This window comes from Urocitellus parryii, chromosome 11 (assembly GCF_045843805.1).
Source record: "Urocitellus parryii isolate mUroPar1 chromosome 11, mUroPar1.hap1, whole genome shotgun sequence".
Lineage (NCBI taxonomy): Eukaryota > Metazoa > Chordata > Mammalia > Rodentia > Sciuridae > Urocitellus > Urocitellus parryii.
Genome location: NC_135541.1, coordinates 77,849,912 through 77,873,116, shown reverse-complemented (window position 1 = coordinate 77,873,116; position 23,205 = coordinate 77,849,912). Strand labels below are relative to the sequence as shown.

Below are 23,205 nucleotides of genomic sequence, written 5' to 3'. Positions count from 1 at the left end.
ACAATTTGTTACTTGTGTCCCTACAGCTTTTACCGTTAATCCTGGGGATCCCTCACTCCGGCCCCCGCCTACCCAGCTCAGCCTTCACTAGCTCCCAGAGCAAGGCTCCGGTCTGCGGCCCGAAGAAATCCAGCGGCCTGGCGGAGCGCGGGCCGGCGGGGCTCTGGGAGCGAGGGGGCTCGTGGGCTCCACAGGAAGCCGGAGCCGCGGGACCGAGCGCGCAGCCCCGCCCTGGGGGCGTCGCCGCCCGCGCCGGCCCCGCCCCGCCCCCGCGCCGCAGGCCCTGGCTTCCGACAGCTTTTCCACTCGGGTTCCCGCAAGCTGTCGTTTCGGTTTCTGGCTGGCGCTGGAGGACGCAGGGAGGGTCTGTGTGTAGGAGACTCCAGACTGTAGGCGCTGCCATGGCCCCTGTGCTTAGCAAGGACGCGCCGGACATCGAGGTACCGACCAGGCGCCGGCTCGCCCGGGGCGGGTGGGGGGCCGGCTGGTCTCAACCCAGGCCTCCGTGGGGCGCCGCGCCCGCGAGTGGGATACGCGGGAAACTTTGCCTCGGCTGGAGATCTGCGGGGGAGGCGGAGGATCGCGGAGCCAGGGCCCCGCGTGGGCAGGCGGGACAAGTGGAGGACTTTCCGCGACCGCAGGGTGTGCCTTTTGGTGGGATCTTCCTGTTTACTTCGCAGGCGATTTCAGAAAGCCTGTGTGGACCTGTCCTGAGCAGCAGAGGTTGAAGAAGCTCTGGAGTTCAGAGGGGTGGGCTATAGGGGACAGAAGTACCTCTTTCCCATGCTTTCTGCCGGGTACCTACCATTTGCCCCTGTAAGTCCTTTTGGGACACCTGCCCACAGCCTCCAACTCCAGTAGCTGAATGCTGCTCTTTGCAAAGATGGAGTATGAAAGTAAAAACTCTTGTCAGCTTTGGCAGCCTCCCTTAGCTTTCGTATCCCTGTTTATGAAATAATTTAACATAGCGGAGAATGGAACAAAGTATTGAGAACATAAAAAATGCAGAGCCCTCAGAAGAACATAAATAAACTGTACTTTACTCTCAACAGTTTTTGATTTCCTTTTGCACTTCATTTCTGTAAAAATGTCACCTTTCTTTCTGTAAATAAGGTCCTATCTGAAATGACATGGCCTTTTCAATTGAATTCTTTCTAGTACCTTAATTTATGCCATGAGAAGAATTTAATTATAAATAGTGATTTTAGACATACTAAGCCAAGGCCAGCATTTCTGATCTAAGGCAAACTCCTTTTTCCTGTTTTGCTTTGTTTTGGGGTTTTTCCTTGAGTTTCTTACTCTGGTATAATATTTGCACTCTCTCTCTCTCTCTGTGTGTGTTTAGAAATACAGTTTTCGTTTCCTCTATTCTTTTGGTGGCTTACATAAAAGTTTTAAACCACCTGTTTGCAGAGTAGCTGTTTTTGCCTCATTTTGCCTCTGTCATTGATGAGAGAAACTTTGTCCTCTTTTAGAAGGAAGATAGCAGCATTTACTCCTAATTCCATACCTTGATTTGAAAAATCCATTTTGATAACAAAAGCCAAAGTATATTATGTTAACATCTTTAGTTAGTTTTCTTGTGATTTCCCTTGTGGGTTGTTTTTTTTTTAAGAATCAATATGATTTATTTACTGAAATGTACATGTTTGTACAGGAGAAAAGATACCATATTTGATTTAGGTTATAGTCCTTTTTGGTCCTTGTGACTTTTATTTAATTCTTTTTTTTTTTTAAAAAAAGCAAGCCAAATAGCAAATTTACAACAGCTTTCAGGCAGTACTGATTTCACAGTGTTATGTGTTTGATTTCTTTCTCAATATCTCTTCAAATTGCCTTTGAATTTAATTCTTACCCACATTCTTCATAATAAAAATATGCTACTGAAATAGTAAATGTCCATTTTAATTTCATATGTTGTTTTATGCAAGAATATTTAAGAAGTCTAAGCCATCCCACTGCACTCAGCCTAGTCTAATCTTAGTCTGTGGCCAGTTGGCCTGGTGGTACTTACAATCTGGAATGATGCTATTCAAACTCTTTCAGCTTTTGTGTTAATCAGTAACATCTTTTATCATGTACAATTCCTTACTTTCCCCTCAAAGTAATACCTATGATTCATGAGCTAAAATACCATGAAAGAGCATGAAATTAATCGTTAAAATATAATGCAGTGAGGAAAAATACATTAAACCTAGGGGAATACACTGAAGCATGGATGTCTCAGTTAATCCTACTGGTTTGCCAAAGTTCATTTTTGTGTTGAATCAGAATGAATCATAAGGCTGTTTTTTAAATCAAATCTTTCCTTGAACAAATTGATTGACATCATAGAAATTTATCTGACCGTGATCATTGTTTTAGCTTTAAATTCAAGGAAAAGCAAGTAATCTTTTTAAAAATTGTTGGTATGACATAGATAGTAAATGTGATAACATTACATTGATAAAGTACTTGATAAATGAAGAAAGAACAGAAAGTGATGGTGACAGTACACTCTAATGTTGGTTTAATTTTCCCTCTGAGCTACTTACAGAATTTCAGGTTGCATTGAAGCAGCCAAGAGGTATCTTTGTTTCTGAGGACAGAAATTATTGAAGTACACAAAGTCACTTTGTGTGCTTATTCTTAATCTTCTAAGCCTCAATCTAGTATCCCATCAGCATTGAAGGGTTAGGAAACAGGAGGGCAATCAGGTCACTAAACTATAGACCTGAATATCCCTGGCTAGAATAGGTAAGGAAAGGGTGTGTTACATGGTAATAAGACCTAGCTCATAGAACCAAAAGTTATTGTCCTTGTAGTAATCCTAGAAATTGCATGAGAAGTCAAGTCTTTCAGACACATTAATGTAGTATAGAGCTTGGCCTCTGGAGCTAACTGTGGGGAATTGAGGTCTAGAGCCGCCCCCTTTAACCATGGGACCCTGGGTAAGTTACTAGCTATCTCTAAACTGCACATGCACAATCTGCTAAGTAAGGAAAATAATAATAGGAAGGATAATAAACATGTCACAAGTTGGCAGCTTTATGTCAGCAAAAAGGGAAAATGATAAAAAGTATTTTCCAGAAAGTCACTGCCAATGAGCTTGGCCTCCAGAACTAACTGCCTGGAATTGAGGTCTAGAGCCACCGCCTTTAGCCATGTGACCCTGGGCAAGTTACTAGCTTCTCTAAACTGCCCTTGCACAATATGCTAAGTAAGGAAAATAATAATATGAAGGATAATAAATATGTCACAAGTTGGTAGCTTTATGTCAGCAAAAAGGGAAAATGATAAAAAAAATTAAAATATATTTTCTGGGAAGTCACTGCTAATGAAAAGATTAGTACTTTAAAGTTCGTTAACAAAAATAGCATATGCTTTTCAAAGTTATTTTGCTTTGTTGAGTAACTTTGGATATTATCTAAATTTTGTCAAGGATGACTTTTGACTACAAACTTTCCTGGGCAGGTTTCAGAGAAGGTGAGTATTGGACATTGGTCACTTTCCCTGACCTCAGCAGTAACTTCACTGTACTTCTTTATTTGGATTGAATTGCTGGGCAATATAATGTCAATATCTGTACACTTAAAATCAAATAAAAATGCTTTTCAAGACTCTACTTTTATTCCATATCTTGTTCACTTCCACTGACAAAGATAATTGAGAATAGACTATAAAAGTGTGTAACATGTCTGTATCTGCAACAAGCTTTTAACTCTATTAATACTAGTAATTCTGGTATTTATAGCCAAACTTAAGTTTCTGCCTACCACACTACTGTTCCCACAATCATAAATCAAAGTTAATTTTTTGAATTCCCAAATAATTAATGTTAAAAGGTTATAAACATGGTTCAGTTTTTTCCCCGAGTCAGGGATTCTAGTCATTGTCCATAGAATCAAATATATGTTGAACCAAATAGACATGGCCTCTGAGTTACTTATCCTTTGACTTCTATTTATTTGAGAAGGTAACTTAGAATTTTCTATATTTAATAGTTAATAAAATGAGGTTTAAAAATAGTGGATTTGGAAAATGGGAACATAAGGGAATTGACTTGAAGAGAGTGAATTTTAAGGACCATTTGAAAAAAAGGAAAGGCATGGGTTATAAATTGGCAGAGATAGCAAAAAATATTTCAGAACACCCTTTATCATAATGCTTTTGACCATGAGGATGGAGAAGGGTCATGGATCCAAAGGAGAACATGAGAGTTCAGTTTTTTAGTATCCATGGGTTATTTATTTATTGATCTAAATTTACACATTTTAAAAACTGAGTATGTAAGTAACAGTCCTTTCTCCTCTCCTTCCTTTTATCAGCTGAGTACTACAGATCTTGTGGCACTGCAGTCTTACCATGTTATGGCTTTAAGGCTTTTTATTTCTTTAAAACTTGTTTTGTGAGTTTTAATTGTGGAACATGCACTTGACCTCCAGACCGTACTTGATTTTACTTTAGAATTGTTTTCCCCTTTGTGAGGAGTTTATGGGGCAGTAAAATATGTGTCTGAGTGTCTGATTTGAAGTCACTGATTCCACTGATAGCCCCTTACATTTTAAGGAATTACACATTGCCGGGTTTCTGTTCTCGCGACTAAAAGGCTCAGGAGTAACTCCAGGTAAACTGGGCTGATTGGGCTGCACGAAATAACCACACAAGAGACACAAATACCTTTTTCTTTGGGGTCACTATGATGGCTCCTCTGACCTTAAGGGTCCCCAGGAAGAGAGAGAGCACGAGCTGACCCCTTTTATTGAGGAGAAGCTATACAAATGAGGCAAGGGGTCAGGTTTCAGGGGACTGAGTCTATCTTCATGATGTCCAGTGTCAGCAGGTTGACCAACACCTGGGTAGGCCACACCCAGGGGCTCTGTAAGAGAAGGGGACACACATATAAGGCACTTCCATAGAAGATTCTATCCTAAACAGGGCAAGGGATTATATTACAAAGGAATAGGTGAGCATGTGGCGGTAGCAAGACACACCCATGCACGAGACACCAACCCTGGAACCCAAGAAAGGTGGGGAAAGCTCTGCCACATTTCTGTGAATGAGCGCCTCAGCACCCAGCTGGGGAGTGTGACTTAGTCATGTGCAAGGTTGGTCTCCCACAACACATTTCTATAGTTGAACACGTTTATGTGTATTTCAGTATGATTTTTTAAAAAAATTCTCTCTATTTCACAAGAATTCAGAGGATGAGTTTTAGTAGTTTAATTAAAAACTATGAGATTAATGACAAGAGGGAGATTTTTTTTAGATTGGCTCTGCTTAATCTCAATGATAGCAGATAGTGTTGACTGATTGCCTAATTGTAAAATGTACTGGAATTCAATAACCACCTTTCTTAATATTTGACAGATAAATCCACATTTTGAAAGCTGAATATTAATGATAAGGAATTAATAAAAATGCTAAGAAAATCTAGAATCACAATGCTGAGATAATTGGATGATCTTTAAGCAATCATATCTTTCTTTGTAACTATTTGAATTAAGCATTTTGCCAAACTTTATATGCAGGAAACAACACTAGGACTGGAACCCTCCAGTAAGGGGAGATGCCTGATCACTGTGAGAGAATTCTAAAGCACAAGTTAAGTTGCAAGATTTGGAACACTAAGATGAAGAGACAATGAGACTGAGAAAAGATTGTCATAAAAATCATAACAGAAGATTTGATGAGAGGTTGAATCCAGGCTTCAGGATTGCTGAAGAGGTTGAAAAGTAGGATTGGCCAGTTTATTTTTCTGCCTCTTAGCTATATGATACAATGATAAATATGTCACAGAGGCCTTGTGTCCCAAAAACTGTAGAGAATTTTTATTTTATTTATATTCTACCTTAATTAAAAATTAATTTAAAAAATGTTTAATAAGGCATTCATTGATTTTAAATTTATTTATAATCAGGGTTTTGATTTTCAAATGTGACATATGTTTACCTTCTGGATGTCATTTGCTCTCAGTCCTCCATATCAGGACAGAGGTGTTTTTTTGGCCTCAAACATCAATAGTGTGGGTGTTCACAGATATCCTGGAGCCAATTATACTATAGAGATAACTCTTAATAGGATTATGTATTTCCCAGGGTTTAGAATTATTGCTGCTTTCATTGCTCTTAATTAAAATGTTACATTAGTAGATATGAAACATTTGCATATAACTTCTTTTTTAGGCGGTTCAACACAATTATCCATTTATTGGTGTTAGAAGCTAAAAACTTTTGTATGAAGTTGTTTATTTTGTATTTCATAAAATCAAGCTTTATTTCATGGTGTTTTAAAAAGCATCATATTAAAACAGACCTGGGTTCAAATCCTTTTATTTGTTTATCTATGTAATTCTGGGCAGCTTTTTTTTTTTTTTTTGGTCATTTCTTCCTCTGTAAGTTGGACTTAATCTTATTAGTTCACACATAATAGGATTAATTGGAGTCATATACATAAAATGCCCCAGATAGCATCTGTCACATAAAATAATGCTTTTAAAGTGGTAGTATTTACTTCAAATATTACTACATATATCATATGTATTATATAAACATCAAATGGCTGAAATTCGTTCAATTCTAAGAATTAATTAGCAGTATTAAAGCTTACCAATAGAATGTAGAATCTGTGAGATGTGGGGGGAGAATTAATGAATTTAAAAGAATTATGAGGAAAACTTATTATAGATTCATAAATGTTGCAGATACATATTATGAAAGTGTTATTGAATTCTATTTTTTAACATTACAGGTGGGATGAAAGAGTTTCTAAAACTCAGGTTAAATTAGAGTCCCATTTTATTTCTATTTCCAAATATAATTTTAATACCTATTGTATTTCCAGGCTTCTAGCATAAGCCTCAGGGAATACAAAGGAAGAAGCTTAGCCTCTGTCCACACAAGACTCCCCATATCTGCTAAATAGGGGAATCAGATTCCAATCCCCATCCCTAAGGTTTTTACTTTAGCATGCATATGGATTGATTCTTCAGTGTTTCTGAGACTAAATCAGGCTTACTGCATGGGTAAAAAAAAATTATTTTTGGTCTTCTCATTGAAATTTTGAAGGGATTTGATATTACTCTTTCCTGTAAAGAAATTCCTACACAATTTAAACAAACTGAGATAGTTTTAAACTAACTGTATGAATATTATCTTGTCTCTGAGGAAATTTATGAGCTTCAAGGAAAAGTTTTTTCCTAGACTTTTAAGCATCTCTGAACACACTGCATTTGTTTATGAATAATTTTTAAATTCCTAGGACAGAGTGGGTTAGAGGTCAGCCTATTTTGTATCAGGAAAAGGTAAAGGGTGCCCTCTTTGAAAAAGGACTCAGGTAGTAAACTTTTTATATTAATTATAACTATTTTTTTTTGGAAAATTTCAGTTTGGTTGTATAATAGCATTCTTGCTATCCTCTACCTCTCTCATAATAATTAAAGAGACAATCTGTGTCTCTACCTCCCAGGTGCTTGGAAATTGATATTATGAGTGCTTATGAATGTCCCCTTGAGGCGCTCTTGACTGGGCCACTTTGAAGAAAAATCTCTTCATCAATAATTAAGCCCTGAGGGCCACTTCTCAGGGGACCCACACAAAATTACATGTCAACTCCAGGCCTGATTTATACAGATGGTGATCATGGATGAAGCCCTAACTGCACCCTCCCCTCCCCCATAATTCAATCTGGCCACTCTGCTGATCCCCTGTACCCACCCCCACTGCTTTTTCTTTTCTTAGAAAACTTCATCCCCCAGTTTTCAACTCCTGTTACCTACCCAGGATTAATTTATCTAAGTATATTTTTATCTTTGTGAAATTCTTTAAAGGTGTTATGAAAAATTGGGTATAGTAGCATGATAAAACTTTAAAAATATTAGTATGTCTGATGAAAGAGTTTATGTGAAAAATTTTAAGCCGAATAGTACAAAAGAATATGCATTTACTAGTTGTTAATTAGAACAAGTATTCTAAGACAGGTGGCAGCTTGGGGATGGTTTCACTCTCCAAATGAGATCTGTTGCTCTCTGACCCTGTGGAAATCATTCAGCCACTTGTAAGGAGTTTGCTGATCCTTCAGTGAATTTGCTATTGATCAGTCTTTTAAAGATAGTTTCTTAATAAAATGTGGCAATAGTGAAATTGTTTGGAAATGTGTCCTGCTGTGTGATCATATCCAGGAAATGTAGAGATAGTCCTGCCATTTAGCTATTCCATTTACATGCTAGGTAGGATTTTATCTACTATTTATACCATTATAGAATTTAATATACTTATTCATTTGATTTTTTAAACTTTCTTCATGACTGTCTACCTCTTTTTATTTATTTTTTTAGAGAATTTTTAAATATTTATCTTTTAGTTTTCGGTGGACACAACATCTTTATTTTATTTATTATTTAAAGAGAGATATTTTTTTAATATTTATTTTTTAGTTTTCGGTGGACATAACATCTTTATTTTATTTTTATGTGGTCCTGAGGATCCAACCAGCACCCCGTGTATGTCAGGAGGGCATGCTACCGCTTGAGCCACATCCCCAGCCCCTCTTTTTATTTTTTTTATTTTTATTTTTTTTAAAAGAGAGAGTGAGAGAGGAGAGAGAGAGAGAGAGAGAGAGAGAGAGAGAATTTTTAATATTTTTTTTTTAGTTCTCGGCGGACACAACGTCTTTGTTGGTATGCGGTGCTGAGGATTGAACCCGGGCCGCACGCATGCCAGGCTTGAGCCACATCCCCAGCCCCCTCTTTTTATTTTTAATGAAATAAGTGAGCCAAATCTGAGTACACAGAGAAAATCCAATCCTACCTTATATGACTGGAGTTCTTTGTGAGAATGATCTGAAATTATAATGCTGTCTTTAACTAGAACTTAAAAGAGGAAATTAAAAAATGGAGGTAGAACTCTTAGCTAGTTTCTCTGGTGTTTTCCTTGGTTGATGATCTCCTTTGGAAACCAGAGGATAAGCAGTGGGAATCCTGGCCCCAGGGGGGAAGACATTACCTTTCTTTGACTCCTTGTACCACAGTGACCTGAACACTTTGGGGGCCTTCTTACAGATATTCTTCCATGCCAAGTATTGGTTAGTGCTGGGATAAAAAATTTGAAATCCACCATAATTCAAAGATGAAAGCATTTAGTTCTCTTCACAGATCCCTAGCACTAAGAAATGGTGACAACTTTAAAAGCAAAATGCTCTTTTCTGTGCATCAACTTTTATTAAATTTGTTTTGCATTTTTATGATTTAATTTTTAAATTACTTTCCAAGATCATAAAGCACTGTGTTGGAAGTACACTTGAGATGGTTGGCTTCAACTGCATATACTGCATTTAGGTTCTTCACTTGTCACTTACACTTCAACTGATTTAAGCATTTTATAAAAGATGATTTTTAAAAAGGAAATGGGGTCATTCTTGGGTGCAAAGAAAGAGAGAGGAAATGGAATCAGTTACCCATTTACTTCATTGTCCCCCACTGATTCTGTGTTTCAGAACACCGGGGCATTTGGATGTAGTTTTCTGTTATGTGGGTGTGACTTAACTTTGAATCAGTGCTGACTTAATACTTGTTAGGGTTTGGATCTGAGGTGTCCCTGAAAAGCTCACGTGTGAGACAATGCAAGAAGGTTTGGAGGAAAAATATTTTTGGGTTATAGCCTTAAACTATCAGAAAATTTTCCCTGATGGGATTAACTGGTGACTAGAGGCACTTGGGTTGTGGCTGGAAGAAGTGGCTCTTTGCAGGTTGGTTTTGGGGTATATATATGTGGCAAGTGGAGACTTCTCTCCTTGATCACCATGTAAGCTGTTTCCCTCTGTCACACTCTTCTGCCATGATGTTCTCCAAGGAATGGAGCTGGCCTTATATGGACTAAAACCTCTGAAACCATGAGCCCTCAAATAAACTTTCCTCCTCTAAAATTGTCTGATCAGATCTGTTAGTCACTGTGGTGAAAAAGCTGGCTAAAACAACCCTTCTTTCTAGATTATAGTTTCACTACTTGTATAATTCCTTATTTTTTTTCTGCCCTGAAAGAATAGGAAAGTATGATTGGGCCTCAGGTTGTTCTTGAATAGGTAATTTTCATGTTATCTTGAATGGATAACTGTAACACTAACTGCAGCTGGGTCATGTGACCAAAGAAAGAGACTTTCATTTTGTCCCAGCCTCTCCAGCTCCAGGACTAAACTACTCTGGCAGACCATGTTTTAGGCTGCCTGCCTTAGCAGTATGAGTGATGAGTGCTCACATACCAGCTTGTGCATGTATAGTTTTTTTCTTCTTAGTACTCAGGAAGAATAAAGAATCTGTGAGTTTAAATGCTTTTTACTAACATTTTTATCACAATGAGAAATATAAGAAGCCCAAACATTCCTGGAACCAAGGAGTTTATGTCTTGGATATGTTAACCAAAATAATTCTGAATTTATGCTACATTTTAAAGCTAAGTTTAAATGTAACCTGAACTCCGAAACATTGCCATGCTTAAGCCTCTCTTTTGAAAAAGATTAAAAAAAATTTGCAGAGGAAAATTCTTATATGGTTTATGAACATTACTGTCCATCATTTCCTCTATTTCAAAACTAGACTGCTTTAAAATATTCTTTATATTCTTTTTAAGACCATATTGTTATAATAGACATCTAGGAGGTAATTTATCAATGGTAGGCATGAGTATCTTAAGGATCTGAAATATTTTCAAGTTTTCCAGATAATAATACAACCCATGTATGTGGCAGCTAGCATGGGTGAATGTATATAAAATTATATCCTTTCTAGTGTTAGTAATTGTTTTTATTTTTAATTAGGTGAAAGTTTCCTGTCTGCTTAATTTGAGTGATTGAGTTTTGGGAAATTTGAACATTTTTTTTTCCATATTCTTAAATAGAAATATTCCCAGACTTTAATTAAATATTAATGAATAATAAAATCACAACAAAATTAATGCTATTATAGAAACATGCAGTTTATTCAAACTAACTGTATATAAATTCAGAACTAACAGTAGACTAGTGGACTTGATCTATTGTTAATATTTATTGATGCTGAGTAGTGGCTCATTCTAATTTACTTTAATTGGAATGAAGGGCAGCATAGATTAATGGTTAAGTATGCAGGTTCTGGAACCAAGGAGTTTATGTCCTACCTTTGCCTCTTAGAAATTCTAATTTTGGCAAATAAATGTTTGTTTACTCATCTGTAAAGTGGGGATTAATAATAGTACCTATATAAGTATTGTTATATGGTTGAAGGAAATACTATACATTCATAATTTTCAGTAGTTCTAACACATGGCAAATATGTTGTTAGTGCTAGATATTAAAATTTTAATAATGACTATCATTGTTTAGATTTCAGGGTTCTTTTTATCTCTTTGGAAAATTTTTAATCTTTTTTTAAAAATATTTTTTAAATTTTAGATGGACACATATCTTTATTTTATTTGTTTATTTTTATGTGGTGCCAGGGATCGAACACAGTGCCTCACGCATGCTAAGCAAGCTCTGTACCACTGAGCTACAACCCCGTTCCAAGTATAGGGATTTACTGTCTCCTTTTTATTTTGTTTATTCAAAAATATTTATTAATTTATTTCTGTTTGTAAGAAAATTGTATTACAGTAGAGGAACAATAGACAGTAGAATTTTAAGAATGTTTTTAATTACATAAATACACCCACACATATATATTTTGACTGGGGATTGAACTCATGGACATTTTACCACTGAACTATATTCCCATGTCTTTTTGTTTTTTATTTTGAGACAGGGTCTTGCTAAATTGTTGAGGCTGGCCTCCAACTTTTGATCTTCCTGCCTCAGACTCTCATGTTGGTGGTATTATAGGTATGGAATTATAGGTGTAGGCCACCATAGCAAGTGAGCCTCCTTCATATATGTTAGAGAAGGCCTCCCTGAGAAATTGACATTTAAACTGAAATTGAAAGATAATAAGGAGTCTGCAAAGACTTAAGTTTTGAATATTGAAGCATTTTGAATTTTGGACTTTTGGCTTTAGGATGCTTACCTGGTAAAATTTATGAAAATCTTGAGTGCCAAAACCTCTGAAATCTGAAATGCTTCTCATCCTAAGCATTTCAAGTGAGGGATACTCAACCCTATATATTTTTGTAAAGCTTAAGTTACCAACAACATATGTTATACCTTCCTTGAATCTCATATGTAATTGCTAAGTACTTGCTACATGATAGCCACTACATTAGATAATGTGTGTGTGTGGGGGGTCTGACTGGAAAGATAAATGCAACTTTCCTAAAGGAGCTTATGATGCAGAACAGCAGATGAGGAAAATTAGCAAAAAACTATAAATCAAGACAAAATAAGTGCTTGGGGTGATGGCACAGAATTGTGTTACTAGGATTAAAGTAGACATGTTTTAAATTTACGTTCACACACCTTAATGATTTAGTTTTGCATGGTTATTTTGGTTATATTTGATAAGTTATAGTTAAGGAATTCATGTAAGTTTTGTTACAACCTCACTCCACCTTTGCTTCAGTATGCAGTAATTCAGGGGCCAAAACATGAGTTAGGGCATCCTTGTCCAGGGGTGGGTAGAGGAGTGCTGTCCTGGCTGAAATGGACCAGTTATAAGACAGTGCTATACAGCAGCTGGCAGAGTTGGACTTCACAGGGTTGACTGTGGATATACATTCAAGGCATGTTTTTTTCCCCCTCATATCCTGCTTAGGAACATGTTTCCATTCTTAGGAAGATGTATCTGTTTCAGAAATTGTGAAACCAAGGACATAGAAAGGTTAAATGGTTTGATTAAAGTCAGTAGTGAATTGAAAACTAAAATCTATGAATATGAGCTCAATATTATGTTATGTTGCTGTTTATTCAGACATTAAAATACATGATATGAAAATTAGGAATCAGAAGTATATAAGTGGGAAGTCCTTCAAAAGCTACCTCATTTTTTTCTGACTGTATGCATTCACAGAATTTCTCAATAGGATGTTTAATATTCGGTTCTTCAAGGAGCCCTTCACATGTGTAAATGAAGCAAGGTATGAATGGCTTTTAATCGAGGCCAGATGGTTGCAGTGGAGGGAGCTGAAGTGACACCATCAATCACTTCTCAACATGATGTCAGCTGACCGCTTCACCCTCTACCAGGCTACTTTGACTTCTGACAGGACAAAATCTGTATTTGTTGGAGAGATTAAGAGAAAGAAATAGGCAAAATGGGCTGCAGGACTTGAATTTGTTTTTGAATTCTACTTTTCTTTTTCTTCTTTAATGTCTGTATACAGTTGGATATGTGTAATAAAACTTTGATTCACTGGGGACTTAGAATGAAGTGAATTTTTCTTTTCCTCCTACTTTATGACAACAATGATGTCACCTGTCCAGAAAGCCAATTCATATTTGAGGACTAAAAAAATGTAATTACAAGGATGTAATCGAAGATTAATTTATATTAGCCTAACCCTTGCCCCTTTTGCATCTTTAGGCCTGTATAATTTTGAACTAATTATGCTATGCTGGATTTTTAGGTATGCATATTGGGTAATTATAATTTGCACTATAGTTTTCAAAAAAGAACACTTTGTGTAATTCTCACTTACCCTGAAAATGAAATAAATCCAGAACCTATGCAATTGTTTAGTCAATTTTAAAATATAATATATTTCCATAAAACCTATGTCTTAAAAATACATGCACTTGGGTTTGATAAGTTTTATCCTTTGTGTCAACATTCCTGGGGAAATTAAATGATGTTGCCTATGATAACATAAATTATCAAGCCATATCTCAAGATCAGCAGTGTCTTTGAATACCCATGGCAACCACTTTGGATTGATATGAGCTTTGAGTTTGAACTGTAGGGGAGTAGTAATAAGCCCTAATAGGTTCTTAGTTGGATTGGACCCCTGTTATGAAAGATTAACAAGAGAAAAACAGAAGTTTATTAATATGCACATTTCAGACATACATGGGAGATGCCCAGAGGAGGAGTAGATTTTCAGGAGGTGGCTTTTAATTCTAGCTTACATAGCATCTTCAACAATGAACAGTACATTTTTAGAAAAGTGTTAAGACAAAGGAAGAGGACTTTGAGTCTCTTTGGGTGGCATCTTCAAGGAAAGGAAAATGAATGGCAGTTAAAGGCTAGTAGATCTTGTTAATGTAAATTCCTTTAATATCATTGTCACGATGATGAGGACCACACCTCTCTTCAGTGGTTAATTTTGTTCTCCCTGGTAGAGGGAGGCTGGATATCTGTTGTCTCTGTAAATCTATGTCCTGCTTTTTGGCAAATGGAGGGCAGCCAGCTCTTCTGTATCCATTTCTTCTTAGTTGTCTTCAGCTCAGCAGTTCTTCATATTTTGGGAAGGCTTATTATGATCTTCCACACTCCCATTAACCCTAAAGTGTTGTCACTGAAATGTTATGATTACCTTGATGCCCAGTGGGTCCTGTGGAGTAGTCCTGATACTGATATTGGTAGTGATATTGATTATCCTTTGAAAAAAAAATTTATAAATTTGAATAATGTAAGTTCTCTGAAGGCTTATAGAATACATGGATCTATGTAGTCATGGGAAGTACCTTTTTTTAAACACCAGGAAGTTATTATAGTTACAGATTGAAATGGAGAATAATAGGTGATTGTTTCCTAGTGGTGTGCCCCATTTAACAAGTGTCACAAAGGGTAAAACAGTTCTCTTAGTATGCATGTAAACAAAATATTCAATGAATAAAGTAATAAATCTTACTAGAAGTTAAATGCTACTAATATGAAAATACTACTTGTTACACAACAACGTAATTCTGCTTAAATTTATGTTCAGTATGAATCTAAAATGACAGTTAAAATATAAGAAGCTTCATATTGAAGGTAATGGTGTTAATTTACTCATCTTTGAGATGAAGAGTATTTCAGTGGTAATGGCAAACTTTGAATGCTTAAACAATTATTTTAAATATAGGGATCATCTGATCTTTCCTGTGGAAATGAAAGAAATCTAGTTTTACTCAACAAATCTGAAACTCTGAACTTATACTGTATTCTGCCTCTCACATTTTGGCACCAGGGGTGCTTAATTATTAAGCCATATCCCCAGCCCTTTTTAATTTTTTTTATTTTGAGACAGGGTGTCACTAAATTTCTTAGGGCTTCCCTAAATTTCTGAGGCTGGCCTTGAACTTGTGATCTCCTGCCTTAGCCTCCCAAACTCCAGAGATTACAGATGTATTCTTTTGGGTTTGGCTCACTTGTCTTTATTATTAATATACTTCTGATTCTAGCTCTTATTCTACTTTTTTATGTAACTTCCTATCAAAAAATAAGGTAGTAGGCAATATTAAATAGTGGCTAGTTAAAAATATTTAGGGAACTTCTTTGTAGTAATATATTTTTAAGTTTGTGTGTTGTGATGAAGTCAGGAGGCTTGGTTCTAATCTTGACTTCTGCCTTTAACTGGGTTGTGTTTTTGACCTTAGTAATTCCATCTGTAAATGGAAATCCCTATGGCTTCTATACTTTAAGAAAATACAGTTCAATTTATTGTAAGCCTCATTTATATTATGCCCTATACAAGTTACTAGAGATACTGAGATGAGTAATAGCCAGTCATTAGATTCAATAAGCTTAAATTTAGTGGGGTACATAGGCACATATACATAATATTTTAGACAGTGTAGATTTCAATTGAAATGCAAGAAATTGAGAGTCTAATAATATACATAAAAGTTTTCATAAGTTGGTAAATGTTAAACATGGAAGTTATTTTATAATGGAAGTAGTATTACTTGACATTTCTGAGTTGTAAACTATATTTTTGGTACCAGAGCATCTGTGATTTTTTTTTTCACCATTAAGAATAACTGTTGGCTTTTTAGATAAGATGCCTGGACTTAATTCAAATCCAACAATTAAAAGGCATGGGAAACAAGCTATATTTCACTGTCAATTTTTTTTAGCCTATATGTCATTTGTAAGATGACAGCAATATTTAAGTGATGTGCCAAAAATCTGAACATTTGTTCCTGAGGCAGTTCCTATCCCAGCTTGTACTTTCTGTGATTACCATTCCCCATATAATCATAAATGGTTGACATGAGAGGTACATTTACATTTCTGTCTTTTCACAACCTATATTGTTTTCAAGTGCTACTAGAGCTTCGTTAACAATATTTTTTGAGATTTGCTTCTTACTCTTTATTTCATCCAACAACAGATGACTAATGTATACCAGGAACTTTTTGTAGATACTGTGGCTAATAGACAGATGGTAGAATTTTCTGTAAGTCAGATTTCTTTCAGGTTTTATTGACATAGTTATCTGCACCATTGGAAAACAGATTTCAATATTTACAATGCATGTACAGCAATCCTTGAATTTCATGCTAAAAATACGAAAAAGCTAACATTATTGCTGCCCATAAAGGCGGGAGAGTAGTAATTAATACTATAGCCACTAAAGTCAGTTTCATTGTGATTTTGTTCCTCATCTGCAAACTGGCAATAATAATAATACAGTGCTATCAAGGGATTTTTGTGAGGATGATAACAGTTCTCACTTGAAAATGATTTAGTGAAGTGCCTGGCTTACTGTAAAACCTCATTCAGTATCATATTACAAACAGTGGACTAACGCAAGAATGTTAGAAAAAAATTTTTTTTTCCAAGTAAGAGATACAATATTTTGAGAAAAAGAGTTTAACTGTTTTCTTTTTGAATTATATATTAGATTGAGAACAAGTCCTAAAATTAAGTCAAGATAATATTGATAGAGACTGAGTGTTTTGCATGGCATATCTTGGGAGCCCAGAATTGTCTTATCTACCACAGCCCAATAAGGAGGACTGAGTAAAGAATAAAGATGGGTGGGGAAGGAGTTGTGTGCAGAGGATGGTTATGAAAGGTTTCCAAAAAATGTTTGCAAGGGAGCATTGATAAATTTTTATTTTTATCATTGTGTTATTTGTAAAAAATTTGTGTCAGACCAAATGGAGAAAACTATTATTAGTCAATCATGGAGATTTAAATGAATCATCCCCCTAACCCCATGCTAGCAAAACAAAATTTCCATTTATCATTTTTTTGAAATGAGTAATTTTTGGTTTAGGATTTTTGACATCTTGATGAATTTCAAGAAAATACTACCTTATGCTGATGTGATTTCCCATTTGTCTTTTAATACATAAGCCAAATGATTTTATTTTGAAGTTCATATGCACCCTTTTTCTGGATATTTTAACTTGTTGTTTGAACTGTTAGTGCTTCCTACACCTAGTTAGCTACCAGCGAAGCACACTAAGAACCAAGTTATGAGGCATAATATAGAAAAATTAATAGAAGTAATTTAAATAAGTTACTCAGAATTCTGAGTTTGGATGATGGCAAGTTTAAGACCAGCCTGGGCAACTTAGTGAGAATCTCTCTTAAAATAAAACTTAAAAATGGCCTGGGAATGTAGCTTAGTGGTAGAGCACTTGCTTAACATGCAGGAGGCCCTGGATTCAATCCCCAGTACTACAAATTAAAAAAAAAAGTGGCTTTAATAAGATAATTTATTTTTTACCAGTTAAATAAATTCTTTAGGGCATGTAAAATATTTTTGTCAATAGGTTTCTCTTTTTGCACTTGATATCTTTAAGTTCAGGTTCACTTGTTCAAGTTTGAAGCTAGAATGCCAGGAGGAGGGAGGGAGAGCAAAAAAATAGTGTGTCCCTTCCTTTAATGAGACTTCTTAAAATACCATCACTTCCAAATATATCTTATTGGCTGATTTATAGTCTCCAGCTTAGAATGATGGTCCTCTCAAAAATTATAGGGGCTTGCTAATAGGGAAGAAGGGTGGAAAGGATGCTTAGGCAGAGATTCACAAAATATGTCAAATATATTTGTTAAACTGACTCCCAGTAACCATCCACAGAGAATTACCAGGTGTGTGGAGGGATCTCAGGTACAATGTTCTGATATCACTGTTTCAAAAAAGAGTATCTGTGTTAATCTTTTCTATTTGAAGGCTCATGATTCCAAAATCAAATGCAAATCTTTAATACCTTCATATAAGATTCATAAATAAAAGTGAATGGATGGGGCTGGGGTTGTGGCTTGCCTAGCACATGCAAGGCCCTGGGTTCAATCCTCAGCACCATATAAAAATAAATAAAACAAGGTATTAAAAATAATAATAAAAAGTGAATGGAGAAATATAGCATTCCAAACACTTTTCTGTATATTTGGCATGGGACTCTACAAAATTAAGCCACGTGGAAGGGAGTACCCACTGAATTGTGATACCTTTACTCTACTTCTCAGTGCTCTAGGTGGGAGAGTAGGGGATGTGTTTACATTTTGTGTTATGAGTCCAAGGCCACCCTCAGGTTCACCAATTCACTGTATATACTCTGTGTACTTAGAGTTTTTTATATCATGAATACAATTCATTATGATAAAAGGATAGATTAAAATAAAAAAGGGGTAAGGCACATAGGTCAAAGGCCAATGAAAACCTGCCACAAGTTTCCAGGAAATACTGAACCTCCTGAGAAATAACTTGTAATGACATGGTGTGAAGTGTTACTAAGCAGGGGAGCTCAGCCAAGCCTTGTTGTCATGTAAGCATGACATGCTGTGTGCATTTCATTTGGCTATGAGAACTCTTCCAAACTCAAGAAATTATGATGATAAACTTATACAATCTGGTGGAAAGAATGTCCATGATATAACACAACTTTTATAATTGTCAAGTTTCAATTAGAATAATCTAGAAAACAGGGCTAAAACATTCAGCAATCACATCATTCCAAACTATTAAAATGAAGGCAGGGAATGAGGGGTTGTAACTCAATAATAGTTTGCTTACATAGCATGTGTGAGGCTCTGGATTCAATCCCCAGCACCACAAAAACTTATTCACTTCTTTGGAGCTCACCACTGTGCTGATCTTTTTTTTCCCATCCATTGCTCTCAATAGACACTTGTTGTCTGAGGGCTTAACGCCTTCCACAGAACCCTTCCTCCGTGTGGGTTTAGTTCAACCATCATACTTCTTCAAGGTGATGTACACTCTGCCCCAGAACTGACACTTCTGGAAGAGCCTGGTCAGCTCTGTCAGGAATTGCTTGCTCTCCAGGAGCACCATCACAGTGCTCCTGGATGCTCCTGGCCAACATAAGCACCCAGGTGTACCCTTTTCTACACACATTTCTACCTGAAACTATAAAAAGGAAGCGATGTATCTAAAGCAATTGTTTTTGAGACACTGGCTCTCTGGCAAAAAGACAGTGATCTTTGTGGAGAACAAATGAGTGTAGCCTGGATTTTCCCTAGCTTACTTAAGGGAGTTTATAAGCTGCAGTTCATAAAGTCTGGTGGAGTTCCTCAATTGAAGAGACAGAGATGAGAGTTCAGGGAGACTAAACCAGCTGGACTTTTTGATAGAATAACACAGAGTGATTCCGAGAAACCTGGAAATCTGTGGACATACTCCTACTCCTCAGTACTCCATAGATTGATGATCAGTGAACGACTGCATAAAGAAACATCTAAGAGAGCTAGAAAGAACAGTACCTGACACGGGGTATAAGAATAGTGCCTGATCCCACCACCCAGCCTAAAGAACACCATGAGTCACAGGACATTGGGTTCTATGAATGAAAAGCACCAGAAGTTTCTTTTCTCAGTAGTGAGAAATAATTAGACCCAAAGCAGAATGCTGTTCAAGTCTCATTTCACAAATCATAAAATCAAGACCTAAAAGGATCAGTTGTTTCCAAGTAATTCACCTGTGAATCAAGACGAAACTTTAAAAAAATGTGAATATAAAACATTACATACCCAATTAGTTGAAATTCACAATGTCTGTCATCAAATTAAAAATAACCAGGCATGTAAAGATGTAGGAAAATAACGACCCATAAGGTGTATAAAAATAAGTAAATAAAAATGAATGCAAAAGTGACACAGATGTTTGAATTATAGAAGTTCATTAAAACTTGAGTACAACTGTGACCTACATGTTCAAAAAGTTAGAGGCATGGAAGATAGTGGGAGATTAAAGATGAACTTCTAGAGCTGGCAACTATAATGTCTGAGATGAAAAGTACACTGAATGAGATTAAAGGGAAATTAGAAATTATAGAGGAAAGACATTAAGTTTGAAGGCACAGAAATAGTAACAATTCCACATGAAGTGCAGAAAGGAAAAAAGAGAAAAAGAAAATAAAAGAATATCAGTGAGCTATAGGACAACTTTGACTATCCTTACATAAATGAATCTCCCAAGCAAAAGAGTGAGAGAGATTGGGGAACAGAAACAATATTTGAAAAAAACCAAATCCATATGTTCAAAAGCCCAATGAAGTTAAAAAAATAGGAAGAAAGTATGCTAAGGCACAACATAATCAAATTACTCAAACTAGTGAAAAAGACAATTCAGGTCAATCAGAGGAAAATAAAAAGTTATATAGTATAAAAGGAAGATAAGACAACAACATATTTCTTCTTCTCTCTTCTACTCCTGCTTATTCTTCTTCTCCTGAATATTGAGACCGGATACAGGTGTGCTGTACCTATGAGCTATATCCCCAGCCCTTTTTATTTTATTTTTAAGACAGGGTCTCTCTAAGTTGCGGATGATCCTCCTGCCTTGCTCCAGAGTGGCTGAGATTACAAGCATGAACCACCACTCCAGGCTAACAGCAGATTTCTTATTGGAAACAATGCAAGTAAGAGGCAATAGTGAAGCAATATATTTAAAGAACTGGCTGAAAAAAGCTCTCGACCTAGAATTCTATACTCAGTGAAATTAGCATTCAACCACCAAGAAGAATACAAACTTTTTCAGGAATACAAAAGATGAAAGAATTTACCAGCAGGGTCTCTTGCATTCTAATAGATGTTAAAGGAAGTCATATCCTTCAGGAGGAAGGAAATGATGCAAATTGGAAACATGGATGTACTCCAAGAACTTAGAAACGTAGAAATGATAACTACACAGTAAATATGATCTTTAATTTATTTAAGTCTCATTAAAGGATAATTGCTGAAATATAAACAGAAAGCATATTAGGAGATTTATAACATAAAAGTAAAAAGTACAACATGGAGAAACATTGAAAACTTTATGCTATGTGAAAGAAACCTGTTACGAAGGACTTTACTTTATATGATTCCATTTATATGATATGTCCAGAATAGACAACTCCATTGAATAAGAAAAGTAAATTAATGGTTGTTTAAAGCAGGGGGCTTTAGGGAAATTGGAAGTGACTAATAATTGGAACTTTTTTTTCCCTAAGAGAGGCATCGGTGAAATGTTCTAAATTTGAGCATGTTAATGATTGTGAATCACTAGCTAAAATCATTGAATTTTGTCTTTAAGGTGAATTGTGTGGCAAGCAAATTATACATATTTCAGTGAGGCTGTTAAAGGGCTGAGCCTGTAGCTCAGTGGTGGAGTGCTTGCCTACTTGCCTAGCATGCATGAAGTCCTGGTTGAAACCCCAGCACTGCAAAAAATTAAAAAAACAGTGGTTATAAAAATGTATTTATTTACAAAAGAAAAAAGTAAAGATGCTGTATATGAGGGAAAATATGTATGCATAACACAAACAGCATTGGGCAATACTTTCATCATCAAAGATCGACAAGAGCATTTCTACTGTACTGGAGCAGAAACTGATTTTCAGTGAAGACTCAATTGGTGGCTGAACATTTCTCTTATTTCCCCCCTCAATTGGAAGGATGCAGGCATTCTTCTGGGAACTATTCATGATCTTTCCTATTTGTGTAATGTTTTCATACTAGTGTGTACACTATGTGAGCAGTGTGTGTGTGTGTGTGTGTGTGTGTGTATGCATGCATGCATGTGTGTATAACTGTTTGTCATATATTTTTTTTTTTGTGGGGAGCAGTACCAGGGATTGACTCAGGGGTACTAAGTCACTGAGCCACATCCCCAACCCTATTTTTATATTTTATTTAGAGACAGGGTCTCACTGAGTTGTCATATTTTTGGGTGCATCTTATTAAAGTTCAGTGATTGTTTGGAACAATGTCCCGGAATTAGGATGCAAAATAAAACATTTATCTCTAGAGTCCATTGCAACTCTTATATACTAAATCTTAGGGACCCAAAGAAGATGTAGAGTGGGGATGTGGTAGGAACAGTTCAGGTCAATTAGTTTTTAATTGTAACAATAGTAAAAATAGAAGACATTATTTCTTTCTACTTTAGGTTTAAATTTAAATTATTTTAAGTGAGATTTTTAGGCCCCTAAATTAGAATTGCTAGTGGGTTTTGTTAAAGAATTAGGAAGTCTCAATGTGACTTCATATTACATATTTTTCACTAGGTAATAACACTTTTTAAAAGGAGACTATTCTATTTTTTTTCAAACAAAATTAGTCAATAAAGAAGACAAAATATTACTTCTTAATTAAGAGAATAAAAGTGAGGAAAGTACTAATTATATACATGAATTCTATGTTATTTAAAATAGTATGTTAAATTATATATTTCTAATGGAACTAGTTTTAAATGAAGTATAAAATTGATCTTTTTCCTTTAAAAACTTTCTAAAACATCAAGAATATCAATTAATATTAATTAATACATTTTAAAACATGATTTGAATATATAGGCATAAATTATGGTGTATATGTGGCATATGTATACAGTAATTCTTTTCTGCCAGGAAATCAAAGTCTTCTATTTTTCATTGCTATGTCATAAACATTTTTTTTTCTTGAAGGAGATTTCTTAAAGGATACAGTTTTTTTAATTTTAAAGAGCACAATAAAATCATTCTAGGAAATATACATCCTTCAGTCCTTTCCTGACTTAACCTTCTGGGCTCACACAGAACCTGAGCTTTCCTCTGTGAACATATTAATACCCCTTTATTTCATCATTATGTCTTCTTCCTCCCTTGGTCTGCAGCTTCTGTTGTTGCAGGGAACAGTCTTTTATGTATTAGCGTTGTCTGTGCTGTCCTACAGAATCCAAAATTTTGACCCTAGAAAGTTTTAAAAGAAAATAACAACAAGCAATTAATTTGATTTTCCTTTCAGAACTTGTTGCTGGTGTTATATTACCAGAGATTGCAAGGTTCAGTTCAAAGTGTTGCACTGCTTCAGCAAGTGAGTTGCATGATTAAACCTTTGAAACCTCTGAAGGAAACAGAGGCAAAGGCTGAGCTCCTATTACAGAGTGGTTAATGATTATATGACTTAAAATC

General features: G+C 35.8%; 1 protein-coding gene across 1 annotated transcript in view; it reads left to right on the top strand.

Annotated features, from left to right (window-relative positions):
• The first annotated feature begins 264 nt into the window (after positions 1-264).
• Positions 265-23,205, top strand: part of Dpyd (dihydropyrimidine dehydrogenase) — an 803,780-nt gene continuing 780,839 nt past the window's right edge. The window contains exon 1 of the mRNA XM_026401392.2: positions 265-440. Within this exon, the coding sequence (XP_026257177.2) occupies positions 402-440 (39 nt within the window). The 5' untranslated portion in view covers positions 265-401. The remainder of the gene's footprint in view (positions 441-23,205) is intronic.